This window comes from Capra hircus, chromosome 7, assembly GCF_001704415.2.
Source record: "Capra hircus breed San Clemente chromosome 7, ASM170441v1, whole genome shotgun sequence".
In the NCBI taxonomy this organism is placed as follows: domain Eukaryota; kingdom Metazoa; phylum Chordata; class Mammalia; order Artiodactyla; family Bovidae; genus Capra; species Capra hircus.
In genome coordinates this window covers 29,347,284-29,361,012 of record NC_030814.1, presented here as the reverse complement: position 1 = coordinate 29,361,012, position 13,729 = coordinate 29,347,284, and the positions used below count along the sequence as shown (strand labels likewise).

The 13,729-nt window shown below is 42.8% G+C and overlaps 1 protein-coding gene across 2 annotated transcripts in view; it reads left to right on the top strand.

Moving 5' to 3' along the window:
• The window catches only part of RASGRF2 (Ras protein specific guanine nucleotide releasing factor 2), a 253,030-nt gene that overhangs the window by 214,244 nt on the left and 25,057 nt on the right, over positions 1-13,729 (top strand). For both annotated transcript variants that reach the window (XM_018050061.1, XM_018050060.1), the window contains exon 19: positions 8,721-8,833. In XM_018050061.1, the coding sequence (XP_017905550.1) occupies positions 8,721-8,833 (113 nt within the window). The remainder of the gene's footprint in view (positions 1-8,720; positions 8,834-13,729) is intronic.

Sequence of the window (13,729 nt, the reverse complement as noted above, 5' to 3'; positions counted from 1 at the left end):
CAACCTTGCAAATGCTTTTATAAAAACCACCAAATAGAAAGATAATCCATGGACATAGTTTTTATGTTAGTCTCATCCTTATTAATTGGTCCCAATTTGCTTCTAGCTGTCCACACTACCACCGTTGGCCTCTAAATGTCGAAGCTAAGAAATCGCAAACATCCACCAGGTGCAAACCAGGACAAGCCCAGACTTGGCCATTTGCTGCTGTTGTTTAGTTGCTCAATCCTGTCTGACTCTTTGAGACCCCATGGACTGTAGCCCGTCAGGCTCCTCTGTCCATGGGAGTTTTCAGGAAAGAATACGCGAATGGATTGCCATTTCTTTCTCCAGGGTATCTTCCTGACCCAGGGATTGAACCCGTGTCTCCTGCCCTGGCAGGCAGATTCTCTACTGCTGAGCCACCAAGGAAGCCCAAGACTTCCCATAAAGGCAGCCCAATAGAGAAAGCTGTATCTAATTTAATTAGGATAGCAGCGTCCTTTTCGCTCCTTCTGATTTCCTGAACCTGTAGGCTGGTACTTATTTTCATCAGTGGGTGTTTGATCCTGCTGAATTTTGTTGTGGTGGTTATTGACATTGTCCTCTCCTCCCCTCAGAATAGACTGCCTTGGGCATTGCATTTCACTTTAGTTTCTGGGTCAAAAAAGACTCACATGAGGAACAAAATCCAGAAACCTGAATTCTAGTCTGGATTCCCGTGTGCATTTGCTGTAAATCTGTAAACTTGACCAAATGATCTGTATGGGGTTCTTCTACAGAAAGGAATTATTTGTCAGACTGCTCTAGAAAATATATAAGAAACTATTAGCTGATAGATATGGGTTCTCTCTTTTTTTCTTTTAAGCTTGAGGATAGATCTTAACTCTTTCTGTGGTCCAGGCAAACAAGATTCTTGTTTCTTGAACTGCTTACCAGAGTTTTTTCTTATCTTTTATGCCTCCATATTGTTATCCTTTAAACTCTCCTTAAGCTTTCCATGCTTGTCTTTTAACAATGCTTGGCAAGACATTTTCATCAGGATTTATTTAAGTCAGTGTGAAATAGAATTAAGAGTTAAAGAAGATGTCTTAAATGGAACTTCTTTTCAGTTTCCATTAGTTGCCGAGACAGAAATGTAGTTTTCCCTGTAGAACTAGTGGGATTCTTTAACCTTTTGCGGATGGATTGCATCGACAGAGAAAATTCAGAGAAGCACACAAGGGATTGTATGTACTTTGATAGGTTCTTATCTCTGCTATAAGAGTTTTCTGATTAAAGGTGCTGTGGGGATCCTCCTTTTTCCCAGTTTGCATTCCACATGCTCTTGGGTCATTGGAAGTATTTCTGGAGACCATGGTGTGCCATCAAGTCCTCAGGACCAGTGACCTCTGTTACTTTCAGTCACCTTAGGACTTGGAGGAGCCCGCTTAACACTGGTGCATCAGACGGTTCATTCGGGTCCAAGATGTTGTCTCACCTGCTGACTTTTGCTTTGTGTTTCTTTCCTCCCAGCTCTGCTCCCCAGAGTCACCCACCTATATCGTCTCATCTGCTCGGGTAAAGTTTCTCTCTGGAGGGACATTGAAGGTTCTAATTCTACCAGATTCCTATGATTCTGAGTCTGTCTTCTCTGTGGGGAAAACTTACCAGCTTTCTTTTTTTTTTTTTTTTTACCAGCTTTCTTTATCAGTCTTTTCCCCTCTCAAGAATCCGGGAAGGGAGGACATAGCATAGCTTAGAGAATACATCCTAGCATTTTGGTAAGGTTTTTATTCAAGTTAAATTTTCCTGGCATGTGGCCTTCTTTAATTAAGAAAGTTACAAAATCTGGATTAAAACCAGGCTCTTCCACACTTTTCTTTCTCCCTCTGATCCTTGCCATTTTCTTGAAAGAGACAATTCCATATCAGTTCACACCTATCTAGAAACCAACGGAAAACACAGCATGTGGAAAAATTCTCTTTTTTTCCTGAGAAATGCCTTTAAACTGGCTGATTCTCTCTTGAAACTTAGACATGTAAGCTCAGGAGCTATCAGATTTCAAGGTTGTAGGGCAGTATTTAAAATTCTTCTAAGCACAGCTGTTCAGGTCTAGAGGCTGCATTTTAGCAAGTCATTCCCATGCAGAGTCATTTGTTAAAAAATGATGGAATAAATGATTTTCTGCATAGCTTTTTCCTTTGCGCTGAGCTGGTGTCATTCATCGCCATTTGCCTCTCCCCGGTTATTTTTGTTCTAACATATCTTCCACATTTCGCATTGTGCCTTCTCCTCGTAGCCTCCCACTTCACATCTGCTAAACTAATTTCCCAAACTGCCAGTTTAAGAAGAATTAGGTAGCTCATTATCACTTGTCTCAAAGTTAAGAACGCTCCCAAGAACATTTATCCATTCATCCAACAAATATTTGAGGGCCCACCAGGCGCACGCATGCTTACCAAATCTGGGGGTTAATGATAACTGGAATTTACTACCTTTTCCTGGTTCATAAACTCCTACATGATGGTCAGGCATACATTTCTTATATATTCTGCTCCTCTTTGAAGATTCTCAACCTTATGAGTAATTAATACCTAGTAAGTGTTGAACAGGTACTATAAAGAGTTTAGTGTTACTATGATATTTTTGTAGGGTTCTCTTCCACACTTAATGCCCTTTCTTTAAAATTTCAACTAGGCTGTTCTTTTTGTAGTGTGAACAAAGAGGTGGTTAAAATATTCTTGCAGTTTTGTGATGAGAAATGCTAGAAAACTCTATACCTTTCACTTTTCCAGCGAGAAACCCCAATTCAGAGTCATGGTTGCCCAGAGGTGGTGAGAAGGCAGGCAGACAAGGGTGGTGGCGAGTAGACAACCGAGGTACCATGCAGGGTCCCTTATCCAGCACAGTCTTCCCTAGGACTGGGTGGCAATACTGAAGTTCTAAATAAAGGTTCCCCTCAGAAGGGCTGAAATCCGCAGGGGTTGACAGGCTTATTATCTTTGGTTCACTAGCACTCATGGCGTTCACCCTAGACTCCAGGGTGATTTGCACAGATTTGGGAAGATCAGTCAGCATCTTTGGCTCAGTTTCCCGTTTGACACAATGGCCTGGATCTAACCTAAATCTACATCACAATTTCAAGTGAAAAAAAAAATCATCTTCTGTAGTCAAAGACAACAGGAAACAATAGCTTTGCAGTGAAAATCGTGAAGTCAAACTTTAGGCTCTTATTTTTGAGCCTAGCACACCCAAGGCCCCTTCTTTATGAGCCCTTCCATCCATTAAAACTATCTATGTGATTTTACTCCACTCTGCAGCATTTCCACTTTCTTTTTAAAAACTCTGGCCACTGTTAAGAATACACTGTATTGATTACAATGAGAAAATTACTCTCATAATTCTCTTTACTCCCAAACTGTGCTTATTGAATCAGACTTTCCCAGTGTCCTAGAGTTCCCTTGGCCATATGTGGTATATTATAATTATTACCCTATTCTCCTGCAAGAATGAATGTCATTTCCAAAATGCCTAAACTATCAACAGGGGTTAGTTGTAAAGTGCCAGAGAAACTGATTTTTCTCTTCTATGATTTAGTCTTACTCATACAAACCTGAGTCTCAAGATCCATGTCTCAAATCATTGTCACTGCAGATGGAAGGTAGTTCGGGATCAGCATGGTAATGCTGTTGAGATGTGTCTTTCAGGCCAAGACACCTTCACTGATAACTGCTTCTTTGAAGAGTATAGCAGTTAAAAACTCAGGTTTTAGCCAGCATTACCTGTGTTTGAGTCCTGGGTCTGCCACTTGCCGCCTGTGTGACTTGGGACAAGATACTTAGTACTTCAGCTCCCTCATACATGACATGGGAATAATGATTGTAACTTGTTGCTGTTGAGGGTTGAAGCGGATAATAGAGTGATTAAAATATCATCTAGCCTGTGGCAAACTCTTAAGTCTTGGTTGCGATAATTACCTCAGGAGTTGCTCAGTAACCTGCAGAAGGTATTGGCTCTCCCAGGAATGCTTAGTGTGTTTGAGTTGAGTCTGTAAGGTTTCGGTAAAATGTCCCTAAGTCCTAATAGCTTACCAGGAGGATTCTAGCATCATCTGTTGGTAACTTTTTGTTCCTAAGCATGTGTTGTGTGTTACACTCCCCTCTTTGACATTCTGCTTAAGCTCCAGGGGGCTCCCAGACCCACACTTCCAGACGCTGCCCCTCTCCTAAGACTCAGTGGGCACCTGCTTTTAGATGCCCCTTGTTAAGCCCCTCTCCCTGGATTTTATTGGTTAATATCTGCTCCGTGCGCCCACTTCTGTTGGCTGTCTGTCTTCCCTAAAGCCCTAGATGCTAAGATGCTCAGTGCCTGTTGAAAGAACAAGAGCTGTAGTCTCCTTTTTAAAGACTGAAGTGTTCAAAAGTCTCACATTTTCTGGGCTCTTCGCCGTTGAAAGCAGACTGGTTTCTGTTTTCCAGCCTTCAGGCTCCTCAACCCTGCCTCGTGATTTGGAAAAAGAACACTAACCTAAGTAAGCAGTTGTTGCAATGACTGCAGGTCCTCTTGGGTGCCGCGCTGTTTGCTCATCTTCCCTGAAAGCTCCCAGGCTTAGGCCTGGCTCGGTCGACACCCGCCTGCGGGTCTGGGAAAGGCGCTGCAGACTCCTGAGGAGCCAGGCGGCCCAGGAGCGCCACCTTGTGGGCGTCATTATTGCTGCCTTTGAGAAGGAGCCCAGTGTCCCTCCAACACCCCCAGTGTTCTGGTTTCCCATCTCAGGTCCTGGAGAAATGTAGCCAAAAATGAGATTCTAGATAAATTACGAAAAGGTTGTTAAGCAAACTTACTGTCCATTACCTACTTCCTGTTTAAATAATCTACCTCCTGTTTACTGCATGTGCCTTATATGTTTCAGATTTCTTTTCTTTTTTTTTTTTTTTAATATTTATTTGTGTTAGGCCTTAGTTGCACGTGCTGGATCTTCACTATGTGGAATCTAGCTCCCTGACCAGGGATTGAACCCAGGCCCCCTGCATTGGGAGTGCAAAGTCTTGGCCACTGGACCACCAGGGAAGTCCCCAGACTTCTTTTGAGTAGTAGGTAGTGTTTTTAACAGGGATTTTTGAATGGCCAATTCTGCATTTTACATGCTCTGGTAAAAAAAGAAAAATTTACATTCTAACTTGTACATCAGAAGATTCTGATTTTTTTCTCTAAGGTTTTGAGGAGCTGCTTTTTGCATGATATTTTTTAAGTGGCCAAGTCTTGCAACTCAGAGTGTGAGCAGCAAAACCCAGGAGGTCCTTAGAAAAGTAGAATCTGAGTCCCCATTCCAGACCTTCTGCGCCAGAATCTGTGGTGATTCGTGGGCACTGGACAGTTTGAGAAGCACAGGTGGAAATAAGATGGAAGATCTGTGCTGTCCCCACGCGGCCATGTCCTTAAGGGCCTCATTTCACCCCATGTGATCACATCCCATCAGCCTCAGTGGCCCGGTGTGAACCGGGTTTATGGTTCCCGCCTTGCCTGCCCCTGGGTCGGCTGAGGAAGGGCTGAAATCATAGACAGGAGGTCACTTTGAACATGATAAAAGCCTGTTCAAGTGTAAAGGAAAATTCTGAGTGAAAGTTCTTATGTTTTGTATTTAGCCATCATTAGCTAACCTGCTTTATATTAGCTACATGAGCAAAATGAGAATTCACCCGTAACCATTCCTCTCACTTCAGATAGTATCTAGGCAGATTTCACCAAGTTTGCAAAGGTCTCTCTTAGGCTAGTCTTCCTAGAGCTCAGAATAATCAGATTACATTCTGTTTTCCTTAACAAGACCTTTCACACAACTTGCTTTCCTGGGGTCTCAGAAGTGTTCCCACTGTTGAGCCCAGAATGGGGCACAGTAGGCACTGGAGAATGCTTGTTGATTAAGCCACTAATTAGCCCCCAGCGAGGTCCAAACACCGGCTTGATGTCCTTCACACTAATTCATTTATGATAATCATGTTATTTGCATCATTGAGAGATTCAACATAGCTCCAGGACTCAGTCATCACAATAATAAGTATCAAACATTCATTAAGCAAAGATGCTGGATGGCTGAGAAATCCTTTGGTAGTGCATGAAGACGGGAGTAGGTGAGATCATTGGCTGTTGACAAACGTCACTCCCATTACATTTGAAATGGTGGGAAGAGGAGGACAAAGGACAAAAACAGCAACAGATATTACTCTCTTCTCCTTGCATACATTTAAAAATTAAAATCAGTAGTCAAGAAGTTGTTGGGCAAAAAGTAGGTGAAATTTTAGGAAAACATATCATCTGAAGGTGTTGCTTGGACCCTAGTGGCTCCTGCTTCTGAAGAAGTGATTGTCAAACAGTGAAAGGGAAATACTGAGAAAAATTAATGACACTGTTTTTCACCAAACTGAGGTTGACAAATATTCAATTCAGGTTAAATTAGACTTTTGTATTGTCTATAATTTGTGAAATTATGGACTTTATGCCCCCAATTTACTAAATATGGGCTTCCCAGGTGGTGTTAGTGGTGTTAGTGTACGTCTGCCGATGCAGGATACGTAAGAGATGCCAGTTCAATCCCTGGGCCAAGAAGATCCCTGGAGGAGGGCATGGCAACCCACTCCAGGGTTCTTGCCTGGAGAATCCCATGGACAGAGAAGCCTGGTGGGCTACAGCCCACAGGGTTGCAAAGAGTCAGACACTACTGAAGGAACTTAGTATAGTAAAAGTATGCTTTTTTATTGGATCCATTGCAATGAGCAATATTTTCTCTAATCATTTAAAAGAAGTCAGAATGTAGTGCTTCGAAATTACTTTCTCTAAAGTGAAAATGTACTCATAATGAGTAACTTTGTGTAGTAGGGAAAGTAAACCGTATGCTGCGCAGACAGTCTGTCGGAGTCAGATCTGAAAGCAAGGTGTGGCAGCGTTCAATTTATCTCTGAGTACCTGAGGATCCCGGGATGCTCCCAGTATGCTGTCCATGTTTTACAAGAATACATATAATAAAAGAGTGTGAAAAAATGACAACTTGACCTTTTTATTAATTTTTAACTTTTTAAAATTTTCAAATCAAGAGAAAATGCTGGAATAAAATAAAAGCTGTGGCCACACATCTGGAGTCACTAATGGTTCAGATGGTTACCACATGTGTATCTCTCCCCCTTCCTTTCTCACATTTTCTCTCGCTCCTCCCCTCTCCCCCAGGGACCTGCTCTGAAATAGCCCCAGCAAAATGATCAAATTCAGGACAATTTAACATGGATAGGATGCTCTCGACTGGTACATAATTCTAAGTTGTTGCAGTAATGCCCTGTGTAGCATTTCCCCCTCGATCCTGGATCTAATCCAGGCTCACCTCTTGCATTATGTGTGGTGCTTTTGGTGTCCTTTAAACTGGAACAATTTCTTAGTTTCTTTGTCTTTGATGACATTAGTATTTTTGGAACATGCAAGCCTGTTCCTGCATCTTCCTCACAATGCAAGTGTGATATTATGCATTTGGGGCAAAAATACTAAATGATGATTCTTCACAGAACATTACATCTGTGGACCCATGATGTTGGTTTGCTCCATTCCTGTGACAGTAACTGATCACTGGGTTCAGGTGACATCTGTCAGATTCTCCCTTTGTATTTAATCATTTCTAATGGTGGTGTTGCAGGGGAGAGGGTACCCTGACACTATTAATTCTGTTTCCCTGTAAACTGTGGCATCTATTCATGATCCTTACCTGATAAGTTCCCACTGCTTTGGTCAAAAAAGGTGATTTTCTAACTCATATTCCTTTATATTTATTGGAAGTCCACTGTAAAGAATAATTCTCTTCTGCCTTCTTCATGTATGTATCTATTTATGTGTTTGTGGGCATTAGTAGGGGCTTGCAAGTTGTTTTGATTCAGCTGGTTATTACTTACTCCTCTCATTCATTTTGGTGTGCATGTGATCCTACTCACCTTTGCCATGTGGGTACCCTTTCATTATCACTCCTATGTTTGTTTGACACAGCCTCATGGGTGTGTATCATTTATTCTTTAGCATACTTGTATTGAAATTAATTGCAGAATTTATACTTTGAAAAAGCTTTTTCTTTTTTAAAGCTATTGCTGTGCCCCAGCTACTGACTCATGGACCAATGGGAAAACAGACAATTAAATCAGCCCTTATGGTACATTGAGTTATGATAGAGTGCGTCATGGGAACACTGAGAACAAGCTCTCCGTGGCTTTGGGTCAACTCAGGAAGGCTCCTAGGATAAAGTACATCACCTCCTCATGCTGCAAGATGAACAGAAATAAGCCTGGGGAGAAGGCAGTGCTCCAGGATAAGGGAACCACACATCCCTTTGAGGAATGCCTACCTCTCAGGGCTTCCCTGGTGGCTCAGACAGTAAAGAATCTGCCTGCAATGCAGGAGACCCAAGTTCAATCCCTGGGTGGGAAAGATCCCCTGGAAAAGGAAATAGCAAACCAGTCCAGTATTCTTGCCTGGAGAATCCCATGGACAGGGGAGCCTGACGGGCTGCAGTCCATGGGATCGCAAAGAGTTGGACAGGACTGAGCATAGTACAGCCCAGGAAACCTGTCAGCAGGGCCCCACCCCAAACCAATTAAGTCAGGATCTCAGGAGGGGGAAGCGTCTCGTTTCCATACCTAGCTTCTAGAGAATTTGTTACGAGGAATGGTATAATGTGTCATGGAGCTAAACCCTTCAGAACTAAAATCTTAAAAATCCACTTCATTTTTTAGGACTTTGAACTCAACAATGAACTAAAGATGAACGTCTTAAATTTGCTAGAAGAAGTTTTACGAGACCCAGATCTTCTTCCCCAAGAACGGAAAGCCACAGCGAATATCCTAAGGTAAAAGCACTTGCAGGTACCTGGTAATTACCCTGGTTGATTTGTGCTTTGTTCACAGATAATAGGATCCTATCAGACCAGAAAGATGTGTATTCGACTTCTGAAGTGCACAATTCTGTCCTCACTGGTAAAGCTTCCTTGGGAAGGCTTTAGTCTGGGCGACATAACCTGTGAGCAGTACCATCGCTCCTGTCTGTGTGGTGGACAGTAGTTTACTGTAGAACCAAAAGCCTGGAGGATGGTCTCCTGAGGGTCCGGCAGGTGTTGCAGAGGTGCTTTTCCCTTGTGTGGGTTCCATTTATCACAAGCTCACAGTTATGGGGGGCGGTGGTTGGTAGCATTTCTATGGGAGTCTTGTATAGCTGCCTAGTGGCTGTGCCACCATAGCGCAGCTATACATTTTCTTCAGCTTATTTCACTGGTCCCGAACCAATTTTACCATCAGTGTCTCCGTTTTTAATATTACTTATTTTTTATGTGACTGCAGCGCGTCTTAGTTGCAGCACTCAGGGATATTCATTGCAGCACACATGCTCTCTAGTTGTGAAGCGTGGGCTCAGTAGTTACGTCGCCCAGGCTTAGTTGCCCAGAGGCACGTGCGATCCTAGTTGCCGACCAAGGATCCAACCTGCATCTCCTGTGTTGGAAGCTGGATTCTTAATCACTGGACCACAAGGGAAGTCCCTACCACTGGCTTCTTAGGTGGACATTTCCACATCCTGTAGGTTGTATGAATTCAGACCCTGCACTTCTGTGTGACAGTCTTAAACTTTGGGTTTCGCGCTAGAGGCTGCTTGTGTCTCATTACACCCAGCGGCCAGGCAGGTAACAACTTTCTCGTGCCTCCTTGAACTGATGAGTGAGTTTTTTCCAGTCCATTCTACGTGAAAAGGGCAGCCATTAGTGTCTCTGTGCGGACACTTCAGTTACAGTTTCCACCGCACTTGTGGCTATGTGTCTGTCCCTGCGTGGGGTAGGAAGCCTGGCGCCTCATCTGCAATGAAAAGAACCCTTCCTTTCTTCTGTGCTTGGCTCTATTGTTTCTTCATTATCCTGAATGCTTGTGTGTAGAGGAGAATCCAGTTTAACTGAATCCATCGTGCTTTTGGAAACCTCTCCAAAAGAAAGAAGGAGTGTGGAGACGGAGCAGAGCTTGGAGTAATGCGGCTGCAGCCAGAGTGCCAACGATTGCTAAAAAACTTCCAAAAGCTGGGAAAGCACGGAAGCTGCAGTCCCCAACCTTTTTGCTACCAGAGACTGGTTTTTGTGAAGACAGTTTTTCCACAGACTGAGGGTGGGGTGGGGATGGTTTCAGGATGATTCAAGGGTATTACATTTATTGTGCACTTTATTGCTATTATTATTACATCACCTGCACCCCAGGTCATCAAGCATTAGATTCCAGAGGTTGGGGACCCCTGCAAGGAGGGATTCCTCCGCAGGTTTCAGAGGGAGCATGGCTCTGCCGACACCTTGTGTTTGGACTTCGAGCCTCTAGCACACTAAGGCAATGAATTTCTGTTGTTTCCAGTCACTTTGTTTGTTGTACTTGTTTAGGGCAGCCCTAGGCGTGCTGCCGTCCATGGGGTCGCAAAGAGTTGGACATGACTGAGTGACTGAACTGAGCTGAGGAAACCGTTAAGGGTCTTCAATTTTTCCATTCTATGAAAACGTCTCAGTAAACTTTGAGACTCTGTTACTATGCTATCTTCAGATTTTAAAATTCTAAATACATCTTCAGATAAAGCCTGGTGTCGGTGGATGAGTGGTTATGTCTGTGACTGACTGCTATTCTTCTTCTCTTTGTATAAACTGTTGACTATGCTCTTTGTATTTAAAGCATGGATGATTGAGAACTAGGTTCTGGAAGTGTGGACCCCTAGTGACATTTGACCAAATAGCTGGCAGGAAAATGGAGGTGATCAGACTGGAAAGGCTGTCAGGACTGGGCAATTTGAGGCCTTCGTGTCGCTCGTCCCCTCATAGCCCGCATGCCAGGCATCACTGATCAATCCTGAGCACACTCTGCCTGTGCCCGCAGGTAAGCCCAGAACTCAGCTGACTGGCACTTCTACTTCAGACGAACCTTATTTACCATCCTAGGTCTTTATTAGTCATCAGGCTTAAGATGTACAATTTTTTTGTCCTGCATAAGTGACCTAAGAATTAGAGGTGTAAAACCGATAACGAATGGAAATTTTAGTAGATGGTGCAGCCTGGGATTGTAACATCTAGCCATCTGAGTCTAGCTTTTGCAGGGGGTCACAGGTTTAAATCTTGGTTCAACCACTAATAACTGTCGAGTTTCTTCGTCAATCCTAACCTAATTTTTCTCATTTATAAAGTGGGGCTCTAAATACCTACCTTGTTGTGAAAATCACATGATGTAATATGTGTAAAGAGGTTATACCTGAAACATATTTAGCACTCACGTTATTGCTACAGGCATTGTTATTATTAGAAAGCACAGACAGTAGCTCTTAGGAAAAATAGTTTCTGCTATCAGGGCTCTACAGCCCAAGTGAAACCAGGCTAGATCTTTAGTCAAACTCAATTTGCTTTGGGCTTCATTATCTTGTCTATAGAAAAGACATCATAATAATTTTGAAAACCTATAATAGAATATAATCTGAAAAAGTATTAAATCCTTATACTGTAGTATACCTGAAACTAACATGATATTATAGATCAACTATACTTCAATTAAAAACTAATTTAATATTTTATAATAGTAAATAAATCAACAAGTGAATGTAATTTAAAAATCATTAAATATATACTTTAAATCGGTGGATTGTTTGGTATCTGAATTATATCTCAAAGTTCTTACCAAAGCAACCTCCACAGTCATAACCTACTTACTGCTATTTTGTAAAAGAAAAAACAAGTTAAAAAAAAAACCATAAAAAAGCAATTCCACCAATGGGGTGCCCCCTAGCTGCCCACGCAGAATTCTAGTTTCTTGTAGAGTCTTTCCAGGTATTCTGAAAGTCCCAAGAAATGTGCTCAGGAACGAACCCAGTGATTTTTCTGCCTCAGCACCTTTGTTCAAGCTCACGGCTCCCAGGCCATTTGAGGGAGACGCCTTCCAGCACCACCACAGTTTCTGTGGGGATGCTGCCTGCAGTCTTGCGACGTCACCATTTCCCTATTGAAAAGCTGAGAAAGACGCCGCCTGCCCCGTCCCTGTGCCCCCTGGGCCCTGGAGCAGCCTGCCTCAACCCAGAGTCTCTGTCTTTTGTGAAAACAGCTCTTCCCACATCTTTCCTAGTTCTTCATCTTTCACTGTAAGAATTCAAAAGTCACTCATGGAGCCTAGCAGGGAATAGATGTTACACTCCCTGGTCCATTCTCCCACTTCTGACCACTTTTCTTCTCATGAAGCCAAAACAAAAGCCTTGATTTAGCCCTTAACATAGGGACGTATCAACTGAAGTCAACAGATACAGATACTGGTCAGTCACCAGCCCATCAGCTGGGCCAACAGCCAGATCCTGAGTCCTAGTTTGGGTCAACTGAGCTCTGGGGCACTAGCTTATCTTCCCAACAAGCTAGTGAATAGATTTGTGCAGTAAACCCTGCTCCAAGAAAACAACTGGTATTTGACTGAATTTCTCCTGCCAAGTAATTCATTCCACTTGCATCATATTTGAGGGTCCCTGCCCCAGCATGGGCGGAGGAGCCTGGTAGGCAGCAGTCCATGGGGTCAGTAGGAGTCGGACATGACTGAGTGACTTCACTTTCACTTTTCACTTTCATGCATTGGAGAGGGAAATGGCAACCCACTCCAGTGTTCTTGCCTGGAGAATCCCAGGGACGGGGGAGCCTGGTGGGCTGCCGTCTCTGGGGTCGCACAGAGTCAGACATGACTGAAGTGACTTAGCAGCAGCAGCAGCAGCCCCAGCACATGAGATTGTGATTATAGGACTAAATCATAGATTCATTTTTAGGGTTTTTGATAATTTTCCATATCAAATACTTATGTGTGTGAAATTTATGTTTTTAAAAATCATATCAGAATGATTAGAAAGCACAGTAGGAAGTAAGACCTAGATAGAACCATCAACTGAAGGAATGTTATCGTTCATGAAATCTCTTTATTAAAAAAAAGTGTGGGGTATAGGAGAAAGAAACAGAAAGCAAAAGGATTATTTAACAACTCTGAAAATTGTGATGATTTTCCTGTTAGTTCATTTCTTAATTTAAAAATAAATAGGGAATTACTTTCAGCTGAAACCAAGAGAATTTAGTAGTAAACATTTCCATGCATTTATGGATAGCTGCCTTTAAAAAATGTGTCAGAGCGTGGGTAGCAATGACCCAAGGGAGCCTGGCAGGAAGGAAAGTCATGCCTGAGAAAGCATGGGAAGGAAGAGATGGTCTGGTAGGTCCCAGGGGCAACATGAGATTAAACCATTCACAAGGTGGGGAGGAGCAATCTGAGGCAGGCCAGGCCATGGACCCAGGCATCCAGTCACAGCAGCAAGCAAGCAGCCCAGAGGGTGTGGAACAGTTTGAGGGCAGAGGCCGGTTGCTCTTGACTCTGTTTTTAAGACTACATGATTTCTACATGTGAAGGGGAAATTTTCTAGCTGTAGAACTAGCATAATCCCACTTCCTCTTAAGTTCTTTTTTTATGGTATTGCATTATAGGTGCAAAAATATTAAAATGATCGTACTGCATGATAGACAGAAACCCAGGATCCCAGAGTACTCGTCAAACTCCAAAGCAGTCAGAAGACTAAGCAAATCCATTCTCTATTGGAACTGGACAGAGTTAGGGAGGCCTTCACATCTGACAGGAACTTTTCTGAACATACCTCCCAGTGAATATAAGTTTGGATTGGGAGAGGTTAAAAAAAAAAAAAGTCCTGATATTAAAGATTTAGATGCATT